Genomic DNA, 18692 nt, shown 5'->3' on the forward strand with positions numbered 1-18692 from the left:
AAGAACATGGTTTTAAAAATCAGCACAAACCAGTTGGTTCTAGTTCTTTATGGTGCGCGTTCTCCCTCTCGGATCCCTTCCCTCCCAGGCTTGCATTGTAAGCTCTTGAGAGCGTTGGAGAGCCATTGTCTCCTCTGTGTTCCATACAGCACCAGGTACCAGCTTAGTGCTCCACAAAACAATAATGCTCTGGGATAATTATCATTCCTGGACGGTCCTGTGTGCGTGTGTGTGAGTGCGTGTTGGGCTGGAGGGACAAACAGGTGCAGGGATGTCAAAAATGCATGTGACAGGGAAGAAAATAGTCTTCAAAATTAATCTATAGGGCAGCCTCCATTTGTCGTCTTTCCTCCTTATTCCTTTCCATTGGTGGTGGCAGAGCATGAGTGGCAGAGCATACTGTGAGTGTCAGATCCCACCCTGCTGTCATCAAATATCTGGCATACAGAAATGATATCAGTTTAAACCCTGTAGCTCATTGGCCTCCTCAATCATAGGTTTAAAGCTGACATGGCCGTGGAAGGATCAGTGTTCAAGTGTCTCTTTTGGCTGGCTGGCCCCGCACTGCTCATGGGTCTATGATAAATGTTCTCCGTGACTTTAGTTCTCAGCTGTACACACTGTGCATGCTGCTGTCTGGGAAGGGCGGGCCAGACCCCAGAGCTCCCCTCAGAGTATCCAGTCTCACATGAACCTGATCCCACAGCACAGCTGATGGGTTTTTAATGGGACACAGACTGTCTGCTCTAGCCAGTTAAGACCCAAACTGTGCAACACACCAGAAGTATTAAGGACCCTGGTGTTGTACACCCCACAGAATCCAGACCATCACTCATGCTATGTTTCCTTTATAAATAATGACCTTTCCTTCGAGAAGTATCTGAGGGATTCAAAAGAATTTACACACTTACCCAGCTGGTCAAACAGGACATCAGGGTCATTGTCTGCACCTCTGGCTGAAACTCAGCTGCTGTCACACAGTGGCCAGCAGCACTAGTTTAATACAGGCAAATGTCCCTGTACAGCTGAACCTGCTGGGAGGGAAGGTTGGATGGGTAGAGAGCTGTCACCCAGGTCAGTGTTGGCAGGATATTAAAGGCCACTTTACCAAAGAGCGGTTTGGGTCTCTACCGACCAGACATAGTCAGGAGCTCTGGTTACAGCCTGTCCCAGGGAACAGCCTGCAGCAGTGTAGTGCCCCTCACGCTCTGGGCCAGATTTGGCCACTTACACCTCTGAGTGCTGAGCTGTTCAGCCAATAGCCCATTGACTCCAATGAGGCTTCTTGAAGAATGACTAATGCTCAGGGAGCAGCAGGGAGCCGGAATCTGCCCCATGCGCAGGCAGAGGGTGACTCAATACGAACTCACAGAGCAGACTGCTCTCTGCAGGGGTAGTGACACAGCTGAACATTGACCCAGCCTAGCCCTGCTGGTCTATTGGGAGCTGCCAGGATCCCAGCACAAGCAGGGCTGGCTGCAGACCCACGGGGGTTGCATTACTCTCTCATGCAGCCCCCTATCTCCCAGTGATTCCCTAACACAATGTGTGCTCTGCAGAGAGATTTGTGCAGCAGCAATTGTCACACCCCAGCGAAGGCTGGCTGAGACCCAGAGTGACCAGTCTTGGGGAGAACAGTCACAGCTTGGATAATGATCCCTCTGTGACATCTCTCCCCCTCCCCATATCTCCATGATATGACACATCACTTAGTGTCACTTCTCATTAGCTTGTCTGAAACCCCAAAGCCAGAGATCTTTACTAAAAAGAAAACCATATTGGCTGATAAAAGGTAAATTGATTTTATTGGAAGAGAAGGTGAATATTGCAATTAATACACGAGGTGTAAAAGAGACAGAAGAAGTTAAACTCATCACAGAGACAGCAATAATTGAATATTTCTGGATTTATTAATATCATAACAAGGCTGCATCAGAGGCTAAAGCAGGAAGGACAATTCCAGGGAATGCAGATGGGTGAAAGCAGTGAGGACATGGGAATAAAGACAGGTGTCATGAATTGGTAAAATCCCCCATCTAAAAGAGGAAGCAGATTTGCTGGAAATCAGCATTATGGGAATGCTACAGGCAGATCCTGGCTCCCTTGGGGAACCCCCTAAAGACTGACACGGGAACCAGCGGCGCCCCCTGTTAAGAACACTCTGAGCTCTTCAGTGACTTCTCGAAGTTCTTCCCATCGTGTGTCACCTGGCAGGTATAGGTCTCATGGGTCTTCCACTTTGATGCATCCAGAGACAGGTAACTGCTGGCCATGTACTTGTTGTCACTCTGTTTGGAGGGTTTGGTCGTCTCCACTCCAGTGGAGATCTGCTGGCCATCAGCTTTCCAGGTGACTTGGACTGCCCCTGGGTAAAAGCTGCCCAGCAGACACACCAATGTGGCTTTGCTCTTTGTTTTTATCTCTTCCGAGGATGGAGGGAAGAGGTGCACGGTAGGAGATGCCTTTGGCTGACCTACAAGACAAGGAGATTCAGTGTTAGAAAACCCAAATCCAGAGACTGTCTGTGCCGAACACAAGAAATTCCAGATCTCTGAAGTGTAACAAATAGAATCTTTTACAAGCGCCGTGGGCAGGGTAATTATCTGAGATGTAAGATATCCTTCTGGTTAAGAATCAGAACATTTGGGACCCAATTCTTGGTCTGTCACATCCTTCCTTAGTGAACCTGGCCTAGTTAGTAACTGTCCCTATGCCTGTAGAAGTCAGATAATATCACTTGAATCACTGAAGGCTTGATTCCGTATTCCTCTTACACCCATATCTCCCACTGACTTCACATAACATCCTGGGGCCTGCCAGGTGAACAGTGTTGGTGCTAAAAAAAAAATCAGTTGGTCTGAAAGTGAGTAAAGAATTACATTCCAATCGATACGCATTGGACATCTCGCAAGAGCCATTCACAAAGAGAAGCTGCAGCTGATTCTGCATTGTGCTTCATTTTAGAAATCTAAAAGCAGCTTTCTAAGGATTTTGGACTACATTGTAGTTATTAGTTCAGGGATATTTCTTAGGATCTAAGGTTTACTTAGAGATAATGTCTGTAGTTAGGGCACTAGAAGCCACGTCAGTGCACCCAGAGAGGAATCCGTATGGAAAAATCCTGTAAAATGTAATGACAAAGATACCAGTAGTATCCAAGGGATGGGACAGGGGATCTAGACACATTTAAGAGTGTTTATATAAACTTCCATAAAATTCTATGGAGCTCTACACCCTCTTTTCTATGGCAGGGATAAAGTCTCTATATAAAATTCTTTAAGCAGTTGTTATTGTCTGCCACATTCTGCAGGCCTTTCTACTAAGGGACCGCACTTTTGAATAAGACCTCAATGGGAACAACCTCCTAACTCCTCTTGTGGTATGCCAACTGCTGAACACATCTAGTTACCGAGTTAGCCTGTTGCTGAAACATTTCTGGAAGCTCGTAATGTACAGAATCTTTTATGGGACAAATCCCAGCCAAAGGACTCGAGCCAGTATGTGTCTAAGTGCCTTGCTGGATCAGGGTCCAAGGTGAGCAAAGGGACATTGCAAAATATCACAGTATTGGTTGATTTCACGGTGGTACAGAGTAGAGTCCCCTGCACCCTCGCACGATGTTGTGCTATGTTACTGCATGGAGACAATAAAGGACCTATTGGCTTAGGAATGCATGCAAAAATTTGGGGAATTTTTAACCCCCTAGTAAAAAGCACCTGTCTTCTAACTGAGGCCAAACTGAGAAACTCTTCCTCATTCCAGGTAGCAAGGATGTCAGTGGGCCTGTTTGAAGAGCAAGGCGCTACTTAGGACAAGTAGGCTCAGTGTAGCCTGGGCTGTAGTTATTTCACGCTTTACACAGGTCAAAGCTACAAACAATGTTGGCTGAGCTAGCACAGTCAGCCCTGATTTACTGAGCCCTGGCGAGCCAAGATCTATCTGCTCCTCAAGGTTTTACTGTAACTGAAGCCTGCTGGCCCAGCCAGCATCCTGGTCATTGAGCTTGGAGGTTGGCAGCCGGAAAGTGCAGCTTCTAGGAAGCTGTCTAGCCTTTCCAGATTGGCCAGCAACCTCGTTAGTGTGCTCCAGGCTTGAGAGAGGCAATTAGTGCAGTCTCTTTCAAGCCCTCTTCCCCTGCAGGCTGCTCCAACCCCACCCCCTTTATCTGTAACCCTCCATATTTCAAAGGTGTTGGGTGTCCCTCAGCACCTGCAGAAAATCAGGGTTGAGTGGTATTTCCAAACTGAAATCCATGATAGCTACAGTCATCCAAGGTACAATGGAACCGATCCTCCGGGTCAGGAGTAAGTCAGTCGGTGAAATTACACTCACTCAGTGTAAGGGTAAATCAGTGTAGTTCCATTGTTGCCAAGGGGGCTACATTGATTTACACCACACAAGGATCTGTTCTTATATTTTTAAAATTGCTTCAGTGTCTTAACTCGCTTTAAATGAGCAATTCTAGAAATAGGGCTGGTCAAAAATTACCCATCAAATCTTTTCAATTAAAAATTGGGATTTCATCTCAATGGAAATTTTTGCAGAAAGTTTCCGATGTTAAAAAATTTCTTGTTGCAAATGCAAAATCTCAAAAGCAAAAGGTTTCTGCAAATATCTACGGTTTTTCTTTGTTTTCAGTAATTATCGATAAAAGATATTTTAGTTTTGAATGTTTTTTCGCAAAAAGTCTAAATTCTCAGCAGAAAATTGACAAAAATAATATTTTAATTTTTGATTTTTTCCAGAAAATGAAACCCATTTTGTGACTAACTCTTACTAAAATTAATAGTCTTCAGACTGCTCCAGAAGATCAGATTTCAAATCCCAAAGGACAAATTATTTTTTCATATCACATTAGATTTCCAGGGATTGTACTTCTATCTTAAAGAGGTTTGGATGAGTTTTGGTGGAGATCTATTGAAAATAAAGGGACTATGTTGTTTTACCCTGGCTGAGAACCTGGCACTTGGTTTCTTTCACATCTTGACTTAAGAAATGTCTAGTTCGTTAAAACAAGGTAGAAAATATTTTAGGAGGCTCACACCAGTTATTTAAAAATTGGGACCTGACAGCAGGATCTCGATAGATTTCATGGGCAAATTCAAACACCTGTTCATTGGGAAAAGATCAGAAAATCCAGCATAGGACATTTGCACTCTATTCTGACTATCCACTGATTAAATATTGTTCTCAACACCGTGTGAAGGTCTGTGCATAAAGGGAGAGGAGACCCAATCCTGGCAGTAAGAGAGAAAAGGAGGAAAAAATCATGGAAACATGACAGGATTGGCATTGAGAAGGAAAGCAGGTGAGTAATTCAGTGACTTACCAAGGACGGTCAGCTGGGTTCCTCCACCGAAGACATTCCACAGTGACACAGGGCTGTACAAAAACCAGTTGCCACCACTGCCAATAGGGGGAAAATAGACATGGGACAACTTCTGCTGGCTCTCCATGAGAGTGAAGGTTCATTATTTCTGGAGAAGCTCATAGTACAATTGATTGAATGAAGATCCATTGGGAGGTGAAGCAATGGAGTATTCCTTGGGAGAGCTCACATGGGGCCAGATCCTGGTCCCAGCACGCAGCCCACGTAAGAGAGCAGAAGATGGTCTTGTACTTAAGGCACTGGAGTGGGCATCAGAAGAAGGGTTCAAGTCCTGGTTCTGCCACAGACTTTCTTTGTGCCCTTGGGCAAGCCACATAAACTCTGTGCCTCAATTCCCCATCTGTAAAATGGGGATAGTACTTCCCTATTTCACAGGGGTGCTGTAAGGATAAATTTCTTTATGGCTGTGAGATGCTCAGGTACAACAGTGATACAGGCCATAAACCTGCCTAGATAGACGCAAAGGAACTGTGTGCTAGGCAGCTGCTACTCCACTGGGTTCCACTGTCCCTGTGCTCCCCCAACACACCCACGGTCTGTGGATCTGCAGGTACCTCCAGCATTGCCTGTGTGTGCTGCTGTGGATGGCCCCCATGGAGCTCCATCTAGCACCATTGTGGGTGGAGGAGGGGACGCAGAGAGTGTTGAATTGGAGCTGCTAAGCTGTTGGTCGTTCCACTGCCAGCTGCCCTTTGTAGGTCCCAGGGAGGGAGGGGTTGGCAGATTTCTTTGGGATGCTGATAGTGAACACGCTGAGCCACGTTCAACCCTCGTGCAATTATAGTGACTTGTGGGAATTATACCAGAGGAGAATTAGGCCCATTTGCTGCCAGTATTTAATGTATCCAATCGTGCATTTCATGTGGGCGATACTCCTGTTTCCAAAGCATGTGTCCATAGCCTACATCCCTGGGACATCTCTACAGACATAGTATAAACACTATCCTAGCGTCACACCAACAAATATCAGCAAAGAAACAGATCTGCCATGCTGGGACTGCATGTGTGTGGATAGGAAACCAACACCACGTGCTGTCCTCATCTCTCATCCGGATAGTGCAGCCTTCCCTGCACCTGTCAGCGAGAAGCTACCACATCCCATGACACGTGGTCCTGCCTTACCTGATCAGGATCTCCAGATAGTTCATAGGGCCAGGAGTCGCTCTGAAGAAGCTGCGTCATGATGTTCTGTCTCGCATTTGGCTGGTGAAGTCTCCCCACCGGACATGTCCAAGGAACAAGTAAAGAATGCTCAAGATCCATGTACCATGAAACCGATCACCACCATCCTCTGCTGGGACCCTGTTAGTATCAATACAAGCAATGTTGGGATCAATGTCCATTGTGCAGCAGAGACGAGTGCTTTCCTGAAGGAAGCCCCGCATTTGCTTTAGAAATTAACGCAGTGCCACCAACACCAGCCATTTGCTCTGTATTTCCCAGCTGTTCTCAGCAGTAAATCCCTGCGCTGTTTCCCTGGACTGAGCTGCCATGAGACTCTCACCATTGCTGGGCTATTCCCTGCCCCTCACCTTAGGAGAGCAGCTCTGGGGCCTGCTGCCCAGCAGAGTGTGGGCATAAGGTGCCCCTCTCACCAAGGGCAGGGCCAGTAAACATCTAGGCTGTGAGCTGTGTCCATGCTCAGCTGGTTTCTTTGAATTAAACCAGGGCACTGGACCCTCCCTCTGACTGTAAATACAACCTCCCCTTAGTGCCTGGTGTGTGTCAGCTCAGCACGGCCAGGGGAGTGAATGGTACCAGCCACATTTCCTCATCAATGGCCCACAGTTGAAGCCAAGGATCATGTGCTGTGTTTAAGGCTTGATCTGACACTTAGTGAAGTTGGTGGGGAAGCTCCTGTGAGTTCAGTGGTTCAGGCTCAGACCCTGCGAGAATTCCCCGGGTAGTGGAGGGCAGGCCTGAGCCGCTAGCAAAAGTGCCCAAGTCCCATTGTCAGAAGTGACTTAGGCCTGGAGTGTTAATGGTGTTTAAGCGTCTAAATATACAGGTAGGCGCCTTGTGGGATTTTGAGAAGCACCTGTCTGCCAAATGCCCATTCATTTCAATGCCTTTTAAATCTGTTCCTTAGGCTCCTAAATCCTATTGACTTTCAGTTGAACTTAGACTTTTAACGCTCTGTCTGATCCCTTCACTCCCATTCTAGCATTGTAAGTTCCTGAAAACGTCTGAGAGCTATTGTCCCCTCTATCCTCTGCACACGCTTGGTGCTCCACAAATCATCATCTGGAATTCTTAGCCCCCAAAAGTACAGGTGTGTGTGTGTGTGTGTGTGTGTGTGTGTGTGTGTGTGTGTGTGTGAGTGAGAGGGTGTTGGGATGGTGGGACAAATAGGTGTGAGGATGTTAAAAATACTTATTTAAGAAACCATCATTCTTTAAAACTCATCCGTAGCGCAGTCCCCCTCAGCTCCCCTTCCCCCTTATTCATTTCTGGAGGAGGTAGAAGTGCATGGCTGGCCATCCATCCATCTATCTGTGTCACTCATATTGTGAGTGTCAGATCCCATTGTGCTGCCACCAAATATCTGGCATAGGTGATACAAATGTATCCTTTTACCTCCGGGGCCCATGGCTGTAGGAGAACCAGTATTTATGGGTCTCCTTTGGCTGGCTGGCCCAGCATGGCTCAGGGGTCCGTAGTTCCCAGCTGTACACACGGTGCATGCTGCTGTCTGGGAAGGGTGGGACAGACTCCAGGGTGCCTCTCAGACTATCCACTCTCACATGCAACATGAAACTTATCCACGGACCCCCAGCACCATTTTGGGGTTTTAATGGGACACAAACTGTCTGCTCTGGCCCATCGAGGCCCAGACTGTGCAACACACACGACGTACTAAGGGCCCCAGTGTTGTGCACCCAGAGAATCCAGATCATCAGGAATGTTCTGATTTAGTTCTAAATAATGATGCTTTTCAAATGTAATATCTTGAATCTGAAGGCTCCCAAAGCACTTTACACACTTACACAGCTGGTCAAACTGGACATGAGGGTCTCTGCCTTCAGCTGCGGTTGAAACACAGGAGCTACCACACAGTGGCCAGCAGCACTGGTTTATTTCAGGCAGATTTCCCTGTACAGCTGAACATGCTGGAAGGGCAGGTTGGGTGGGTACAGAGCTGTTGCCCAGGTTGGTGGTGGCAGGATATTAAAGGCCACTCTTCCAAAGAGGGGTTTGTGTCCCTACTGTCCAGAAGTAGCCAGGAGCTCTGTTTGCAGCCTATCCCAGGAACCAGCCTGAGAAGCGTCGTGCCCCTCCCTCTATGGGCCAGATTTGGCCACTTATTCCCCTGAGTGCTGAGCTGTTCAGCCAATAGCCCATTGACTCCAATGAGGCTACCTGAAGAATGACTAATGCTCAGGAAGAAGGTACCGGAATCTACCCCGTGCGCAGGCAGAGGGTGACTCGGTACTAACTCACAGAGCAGACTGCTCTCTGCAGGGCTAGTGACCCACCTGAGCATTGACCCAGACTAAAAAGAAAACCATATTGGCTGATAAAAGGTAACTTGATTTTATTGGAAGAGAAGGTGAATATTGCAATTAATACACAAGATGTAAAAGGGACAGAAGAAGTTAAACTCTTCACAGTCACAGCGATAGTCAATTTTTTCTGATTTTATTAATATCATAACAAGGCTGCATCAGAGACTAAAGCAGGAAGGACATTTCCAGGGAATGCAAGGGGGTGAGAGCAGTGGGGACGTGGGAATAAAGACAGGTGTCATATGGATTGATAAAATCCCCCACCTAAAACAGGAAGCAGTTTTGCTGGAAATCAGCATTATGGGAATGCTACAGGCAGATCCTGGCTCCCTTGGGGAACCCCCTAAAGACTGACACGGGAACCAGCGGAGCCCTCTGTTAAGAACACTCTGAGCTCTTCAGTGACTTCTCGAAGGTCTTCCCATCGTGTGTCACCTGGCAGGTGTAGGTCTCGTGGGTCTTCCACTTTGATGCATCCAGAGACAGGTAACTGCTGGCCATGTACTTGTTGTCACTCTGTTTGGATGGCTTGGTTGTCTCCACTCCAGTGGAGATCTGCTGGCCATCAGCTTTCCAGGTGACTTGGGCTGCCCCTGGGTAAAAGCTGCCCAGCAGACACACCAGTGTGGCTTTGCTCTTTGTTTTTATCTCTTCCGAGGATGGAGGGAAGAGGTGCACTGTAGGAGATGCCTTTGGCTGACCTATAAGACAAGGAAACTCAGTGTTAGAAAACCCCAAACCAGAGACTAGCAGTGCAGAACGTAAGAAATTCCAGATCTCAGCAGTGTAACAAATCCAACCTCTCATAAGCGCCGTGGCAGGGTAATTATCTGAGATGTTCTCCTGGTTAAGGCACAGGACTGGGAATCTGGACACTTGGGGTCCATTCCTAGTTCTGCCACAGGCTTCTTCTGTGAACCTGATGAAGTCACTTACCTCTCTGCCTATGAAAGGGGGTCACATCACTGAACTCACCGCACGCAGGCTTTTTCTCAAGGTTTATGTGTTTTTACCTATTTCTAAAGCGCTGTGAGACACTTGGTGGAAGATGCTGGAGAAGTGCCAAGTATTATCAGTATTGTTTCCAAGCTCACCTTTTCATTCATTGTTGCTCAGATAAAGGGAAATACGACTTCTGAACAGCTAGCAACCTAGGCAGTTTGCACAGAATTCCTCAACATTAAATGCTAGATTTTTATACCCTTCCTCATAATGAGTAGCACCTTCCTTCTCAAATGGTGCCATTCAGTGCAGAGAAAGGTGCTACTCATTGAATTAACTCAGAAGATATTTCTGTGGTGAAAACTCTCTCTCTCTCTCTTTTATTTCTGAAGAAGAGACCATCTGCGAATGAGATGGTGAGAGCTATTCAGAATGAAAAACTGCAGGTCATTTGGCCTTGTGCCTATCTTAGAAATATAAAAACAGCAGATAAGTATCTTCCTAGGACTACTTTCTGTTTTTTATTTTGGGGATATTTCTTAACTCTATGCTTAGACCCTTAATTTGTCTGTTCAGACCTTGGGGGCTGTTTCACTAGGGGCACAGAAGAATCTGGGGTAACTATCTGCTTAGGAAGGGCACAAAAGTTCAGGGAAATTTTAAATCCTTGGTAACAATTATGCACCAGCCTTGTTGCTGGGGCCAGATTGGGATGCCCGTCCTCATGTGAGATTACTCCACAGGCGGTTTGTCCCATTTCATTAGTGGGACTGTATGAAAAGCAATGTGCTATTTGGCATGAGTAGGGTTACTGCAGTCTGGGCCTTAATTATTTCACACTTTATATAGGTCAAAGCAGCCAACAATGATATTTGAGCTAATACTGTCAGTCCTGACTTACTGAGCCCTGGCTAAGCCAGGTCCGTCAGGTCCCCAAGGCTGGTCTGTAACTGAAGCTGGCTGGCCCAGCCACCATCCTGATCACTGAGCTTGGCAGACACAGAATCCAGCCTCTAGGAAGCCATCCAGCCTTTCAGACTGGCCAGGAACCTCGTTAGTGTGCTCCACGCTTGAGGGACACAATTAGTGCAACCTCTTTAAAGCCCTCTTCCCCTGCAGCCTGCTCCCACCCCACTCTGTTTAAATAAGATCTTGCATATTTCAAAGGTTTTGGGTGGGGTTGGGTTGCATTTCTAAACTGAACTCCAGTTTTCTCTAAGGAACAATGGAACGGAGCTTCAGTGTCAGGAGTCAGTCAGTCAGTGCAATGAGACTCATTCAGGGTAAGTGTAAGTCAGTGTAGCTTCCGTGCCAGCAATGGACTACATGGATTCACACCCTATGAGGAGCTGCCTCCTATTTATAAAATTACATCAGTCTCTTGTCTACCTCTAACTGAGCAATGCTACAAATAGGGCTGGTTGAAAATGACCCATCAAAACTGTTTTCAGTGGAAAATTGGTTTTCAATTGAATGAAAATTTTTGTCGGAAGTATCTGCTTTTCTCAAAAAAAATTGTTTTTTTGTGTGTTGGAAAATCCCCAAATGGAAAAAGTGGAAATCTTAAGCTAAAACCTGTCAATAACTGAAGCATTTTCAGTTTTCAGCTGAAAATGCTTGTTTGGGATTTTGGACCCCTTGAGATAAAAATGATTTTTTTTTTGTTTTGCTTTTCCTAAAATTATTCACAGGATAAAACTGTATTTTCTGCCCAGCTCTCATTGCTAAGCATTTCCCTCCAACGGCCCCTGACAAATCAGATTTTAAATCACCAGGGACCAATGACTTTAATAGAACATTAGATAACCTGGGATTGGACACCTGTCTGTAGGTGCCTGGGGTGAGTTTTGGTGGAGCTCTATTGAGGACAATGGAGCCAGGGCAGTTTACAGGACCTGAGAAGCTGGCCCTGGGTTTCTTTCATACACCGACTAACACCCGGTGCTACTGAGAAATAGTTCATACCTTAAAAGAAAAAGAGGGAAAATCTTTTCCTTAAGAGGCTAACACTAGGTTATCGTAACTGGTGACCCAGTAGCAGAATCTCCATAGGTTTCATGGGCAAATTCAAACTTCTCTTCATTAAGAACAGAAAACCCAACATGTGCTGTGTACATCTGCTATGACTATCCAGCGAGACTAAACGTTATTCCCAACACTGTGTGAAGGTCCATATATAAAGTGAGAGGAGTCCGGTGCCCAGCATGAAGACAAAGAAAGCAGGAAAAAAATCATGGAAAATGTACAATACAGCCAGGAGAAGGAAAGTTTGTGAGTAATTCAGTGACTTACCAAGGACGGTCAGCTGGGTTCCTCCACCGAAGATCCACCACAGTGACACAGGGCTGTACAAAAACCAGTCCCAGTCAATGGCAGGGAGAGGTCGCCACCTCTGCCCGTGTAGGGAAAAAGAGGCGCAGGGCAATTTCCACTGGCACCGCATGGGAGTGCAGGTTTATCCTTTCTTGAGAAACTCATCGTACAGTCGGAGGAATGAAGATCTACTGGGAAGTGAAGCAATGGCGTATTCCTTGGGACAACTCACAATAAGGCCAAATCCTGGTCCCTGCGCACAGCCCACATAAGAGAGCACACGATGGGCTTGTAGTTGAGGCATTGGAGTGGGAGTCAGGCGAGACGGGGTTCAAGTCCTGGCTCTGCCACTGACTTTGTATCCTTGGGCAAGTCATGTCATCTCTGTGTCTCAGTTCCCCATCTGTAAAATGGGGGCAGCACTTCCCTGCCTCACAGGGTGGTCTAAGGATAAGTTCTATCGTGTCTCAGAGATTCTCAGGCACTACAGTGGTTGAAGGCGTAAAAGTACCGAGAGAGAAGCAAAGGAGCTCTGTGCTCTGCTACCGCGCTGGGTTCCCCCACTACAGCGCTCCCCCAACCCCTGCACAGGCTGTGGGTCTGCCTGCGTGTCTGTGCGGCTGTGACTGGGGCCCGTGGAGAACGGTTGTGGGTGCTGGAGGGTATGTACACAACTGGACTGCGTGTGGGTCCTTCCACTGCCATTTGTCCATGACAGGCCAATACTGGGCAAAATTCATCACTGGTGCCATTGTAGTCACTTCAGTGGAATTACATCAGGGAATGAATGTGGCACATTAGCTGTCAGTATTGAATGGATTCAGTGGTGTATGTTATAGATATGATAACCGTACTTAGAAACCATGTGTCCATAAACCCACACCTCTGGAGCACCAGCATCTTTCTAGACATAATTAATGTACAGGATGTTCCAGTGACCCAGCAATTAGTGTCAGCGAAGAGACGGATCAGACGTGCCAGGGGCTGCACACGGGTGGATCGGATGTGATCCAAACCACGTGCTGTCCTCGTCTACTCTCTGAATAGTGCAGCCTCTCTGCACCTGTCTGTGAGAAGCTAAGACATAACTTACCGGATCAGGATCTTCAGACAGTCCATGGGGCCAGGGGGTCACTCTGAGTCACTGGGCACAGCCCTTCTGCAAGAAGCTGCCTCATGACGTCCTGTGTTCCCTCTCAGCTGAGCCATGCAGGGGGCTGGTGACGTCTCCACATTGGATGTGCCAGAGGAATGACTCAAGATCCATGTGCCATGAAACCGATCACTCCACGCTCTGTCTGATCCCAGCAGTGGGTCAGGTGCAGGCATTACTAGAAGCCAGGAGCCAAGCAAGCTGCTCAGAACCTTTGGTGCTTGTAAAAGCCATGACCATTGTTCAGCTGGCATATGCTGGAAAATGCTCCAGACCCTGTTGGTACCAATACAAGGCAATGCTGGTATCAATAGAGAGCAAGTCTGCTCAGCCCATGTCCAATATGCAGCAGAGATCAGCACTTTCCTCGTAGGAGCCCCCAGTTGCCTTCAGCAATTAACTCAGTGCCACCAACACCAGCCATTTGTTCTGTATTTCCCAGCTGTTCTCAGCAGTAAATCCCTGCGCTGTTTCCCTGGACTGAGCTGCCATGAGACTCACACCATTGCTGGGCTATTCCCTGCCCCTCACCTTAGGAGAGCAGCTCTGGGGCCTGCTGCCCAGCAGAGTGTGGGCATGAGGTGCCCCTCTCACCAAGGGCAGGGCCAGTAAACATCTAAGCTGTGAGCTGTGTCCATGCTCAGCTGGTTTCTTATAAATTTAAACCAGGGCACTGGACCCTCCCTCTGACTGTAAATACAAACTCCCATTAGTGCCTGGTGTGTGTCAGCTCAGCACGGCCAGGGGAGTGAATGGTACCAGCCCCATTTCCTCATTATTGAGCCATAGTTGAAGCCAAGGATCATGTGCTGTGTTTAACACGTGATCCGGCACCTACTGAAGATGGTGGGGAAGCTCCTGTGACTTCAGTGGTTCAGGCTCAGACCCTGTGAGAATTCCCTGGGTAGTGGAGGGCAGGCCTGAGCCACTAGCAAAAGTGTCCAAGTCCCATTGTCAGAAGTGACTTAGGCCTGGAGTGTTAATGGTGTTTAAGCATCTAAATATACAGGTAGGCGCCCTGTGGGTTTTTGAGAAACACCTGTCTGCCAAACACCCATTTATTTCAATGCGTTTTAAATCTGTTCCTTAGGCTCCTAAATCCTATTGACTTTCAGTTGAACTTAGACTTTTAATGGAGTGAGTCACTTTTGAAAATACCCTAAATACTTCATGACAAGTTTCAGAGTAACAGCCGTGTTAGTCTGTATCCGCAAAAAGAAGAACAGGAGTACTTGTGGCACCTTAGAGACTAACAAATTTATTAGAGCATAAGCTTTTGTGGACTACAGCCCACTTCATACAGCTATGCATCCGAAGAAGTGGGCTGTAGCCCACGAAAGCTTATGCTCTAATAAATTTGTTAGTCTCTAAGGTGCCACAATTACCCCTGTTCTTCTTTTTGTAAATACTTCATGCAATTTTTCAGTCCATTCGTCAGTCTATTGCCGTTCACATGGGCAAGGGAACAGGCCCAATTAATAAACACTGAGCAAAGGAAGTTCATCTCTTTCCAGAGCTTTTTTGTCAATGGAATAGTGTTAAAAGTCAGGGCACACCAATAGGTTCTGGCAGCCAACTCTTTATGGCAAATGCTCACTACCCCCTTCCCCCCACACTCTCTCTCTCTCTCTCTCTGTCTGATCCCTTCACTCCCATTCTAGCATTGTAAGCTCCTGAAAACTTCTGCGAACCATTGTCACCTCTGTGCTCTGCCCACGCTTGGTGCTCCATAAATCATCATCTGGAAATCTTAGCCCCCAAAAGTACAGTCCTGTGAGTGTGTTGGGATGGCAGGACAGTAGGTCTGGGGATGTTAAAAATGCTTTGTGTGACGCTTAAAAAAACCCCCTTATTGTTTAAAACTTCTCCATAGTTCAGCCTTCCTCTGCTCCCCTTTCCCCTTATTTCCTTCTGTAAGAGGTGTCAGGGCATGACTGTCCATCCGTCCATCCTTCCGTCCATCCATTCACCCACCCGTGTAACCCATATTGTGAGTGGCAGTAGCACGGTGCGATCCGACACATACGTGGCATATGTGGTGCAAACATATCCCTTTACCTCCGTGGCCCCATGACTGTAGGAGAACCAGTGTTCATTGGTCTCCCTTGGCTGGCTGGCCCAGCACTGCTCAGGGGTCCATGATAAACACTCTGCCTGAGGTGAATTCCCAGCTGTACACACAGTGCATGCTGCTGTCTGGGAAGGGTGGGGCCAACTCTAGAGGTCCCCTCACATGCTACTGATCCCCCAGCACAACTGATAGTCTGTGTCCCATTTAAAACCCATCTGCTCTGCCCTGTCAAGGCCCAAATTGTGAAGTAACACAGACCTGAATGATACCAGAGAATCCGGATTACCAGTAATGTTCTGCTTGTACTTAAAAAGCATTTTGAATCTGAAGGGTCCCAAAGCACTTTAACCATTTACACAGCTGGTCAAACTGGAAATAAATGTCCTTGACTTCACCTCTGGCTGAAACAAAGTAGGTGACACATAGTGGTCATCAGCACTAGTTTAATTCAGGCAGATTTCCATGTACAGCTAAACCTGCTGGNCTAACACCCGGTGCTACTGAGAAATAGTTCATACCTTAAAAGAAAAATCTTTTCCTTACGGGGCTAACACTAGGTCATCGTAACTGGGGACCCAGTGGCAGAATCTCAATAGGTTTCATGGGCAAATTCAAACTTCTCTTCATTGGGAAAATGACTATCCAGAGAGACTAAACGTTATTCCCAACACAGTGTGAAGGTCCATATATAAAGTGAGAGGAGTCCCGAGCCCAGCATGAAGACAAAGTAATCAGGAAAAAAAATCATGGAAAACGTACAATACAGCCAGGAGAAGGAAAGTTTGTGAGTAATTCAGTGACTTACCAAGGACGGTCAGCTGGGTTCCTCCACCGAAGACCCCCCACAGTGACACATGGCTGTACAAAAACCTATCCCAGTCGATGGCAGGGGGAGGTCGCCACCACTGCCCAGGAGGGGAAAAAGAGGCGTGGGGCAATTTCCACTGGCTCCCCATGGGAGTGCAGGTTTATCCTTTCTGGAGAAATTCATTGTACAGTCGGAGGAGTGGAGATCCACTGGGAAGTGAAGCAATGGAGTATTCCTTGGGACAACTCACAATAAGGCCAAATCCTGGTCCCCGCGCACAGCGCACATAAGAGAGCACACGATGGGCTTGTAGTTAAGACACCAGCGTGGGAGTCAGGCGAGACGGGGTTCAAGTCCTGGCTCTGCCACAGACTTTGTATCTTTGGGCAAGTCATGTCATCTCTGTGTCTCAGTTCCCCATCTGTAAAATGGGGGAAGCACTTCCCTGCCTCACAGGGTAGTCTAAGGATAAGTTCTATCGTGTCTCAGAGATTCTCAGGTACTACAGTGGTTGAAGGCGTAAAAGTACCGAGAGAGAAGCAAAGGAGCTCTGTGCTCTGCTACCGCACTGGGTTCCCCCACTAAAGCGCTCCCCCAACCCCTGCACAGGCTGTGGGTCTGCCTGCTTGTCTGTGCAGCTGTGGCTGGAGCCCGTGGAGAACGGTTGGATGCTGGAGGGCATGTACACAACTGGACTGCGTGTGGGTTCTTCCACTGCCATTTGGCCATGACAGGCCAATACTGGACCAAATTCATCACTGGTGCCATTGTAGTCACTTCAGTGGAATTACATCAGGGAATGAATGAGGCGCATTAGCTGTCAGTATTGAATGGATTCAGTGGTGTATGTTATAGATATGATAACCGTACTTAGAAACCATGTGTCCGTAAACCCACACCTCTGGAGCCCCAGCATCTTTCTAGACATAATTAATGTACAGGATGTTCCAGTGACCCAGCAATTAGTGTCAGCGAAGAGACGGATCAGACATGCCAGGGGCTGCACATGGGTGGATCGGATGTGATCCAAACCACGTGCTGGCCTCGTCTACTCTCTGAATAGTGCAGGCTCTCTGCACCTGTCTGCGAGAAGCTAAGACATCCCTCCCACATTGTCCTAACTTACCTGATCAGGATCTTCAGACAGTCCATGGGGCCAGGGAGTCGCTCTGAGTCACTGGGCACAGCCCTTCTGCAAGAAGCTGCCTCATGATGTCCTGTGTCCACTCTCAGCTGAGCCATGCAGGGGGCTGGTGATGTCTCCACATTGGACGTGCCAGAGGAATGACTCAAGATCCATGTGCCATGAAACCGATCACTCCACGCTCTGTCTGATCCTAGCAGTGGGTCAGGTGCAGGCATTACTGGAAGCCAGGAGCCAAGCAAGATGCTCAGAACCTTTGGTGCTTGTAAAAGCCACGTCCATTGTTCAGCTGGCATATGCTGGAAAATGCTCCAGACCCTGTTGGTACCAATACAAGGCAATGCTGGTATCAATAGAGAGCATGTGTGCTCAGCCCATGTCCAATATGCAGCAGAGATCAGCACTTTCCTCATGGGAGTCCCCAGTTGCCTTTAGAAATTAACTCAGTGCCATCAGTGACAGCCATTTGCTCTGTATTTCCCAGCTGTTCTCAGCAGTAAATCCCTGCACTGTTTCCCTGGACAGAGCTGCCATGAGACTCTCACCATTGCTGGGCTATTCCCTGCCCCTCACCTTAGGAGAGCAGCTCTGGGGTCTGCTGCCCAGCAGAGTGTGGGCGTGAGGTGCCCCTCTCACCAAGGGCAGGGCCAGTAAACATCTAGGCTGTGAGCTGTGTCCATGCTCAGCTGGTTTCTTCTGAATTAAACCAGTGCACTGGACCCTCCCTCTGACTGTAAATACAAACTCCCCTTAGTGCCTGGTGTGTGTCAGCTCAGCACGGCCAGGGGAGTGAATGGTACCAGCCCCATTTCCTCATTAGTGGGCCATAGTTGAAGCCAAGGATCATATGCTGTGTTTAACACGTGATCCGGCACCTACTGAAGATGGTGGAGAAGCTCCTGTGACTTCAGTGGTTCAGGCTCAGACCCTGCGAGAATTCCTGGGAAGTGGAGGGCAGGCCTGAGCCGCTAGCAAAAGTGTCCAAGTCCCATTGTCAGAAGTGACTTAAGCACCTAAGCCTGGAGTGTTAATGGTGTTTAAGCGTCTAAATATACAGGTAGGCCCCTTGTGGGATTTTGAGAAGCACCTAGCTGCCAAACGCCCATTCATTTCATTGCCTTTTAAAACTGGCCCTTAGGCTCCTAAATCCTATTGACTTTCAGTTGAACTTAGACTTTTAATGGAGTGAGTCACTTTTGAAAATACCCTAAATACTTCAAGCTATATTTCAGTCCATTCATCAGTCTATTGCAGTTCACATGTGCAAGTGAACAGGCCCAATTAATAAACACTGAGCAAAGGAAGTTCATCTCTTTCCAGAGCCTTTTTGTCAATGAAGTAGTGTTAAAAGTCAGTGCACACCAAT

The 18692-nt window shown here is 47.5% G+C and overlaps 1 gene segment (V, D, J or C); it reads right to left on the reverse strand.

Annotated features, from left to right (window-relative positions):
- Positions 1-1888: 1888 nt before the first annotated feature.
- LOC117888277 lies at positions 1889-5484 on the reverse strand. The segment is given in 2 exon segments: positions 1889-2473; positions 5330-5484. Coding segments are annotated over 2 exon segments (450 nt in total).
- Between the last annotated feature and the right edge of the window lie 13208 nt (positions 5485-18692).

This window comes from Trachemys scripta, chromosome 15, assembly GCF_013100865.1.
Source record: "Trachemys scripta elegans isolate TJP31775 chromosome 15, CAS_Tse_1.0, whole genome shotgun sequence".
Classification (NCBI taxonomy): Eukaryota; Metazoa; Chordata; order Testudines; family Emydidae; genus Trachemys; species Trachemys scripta.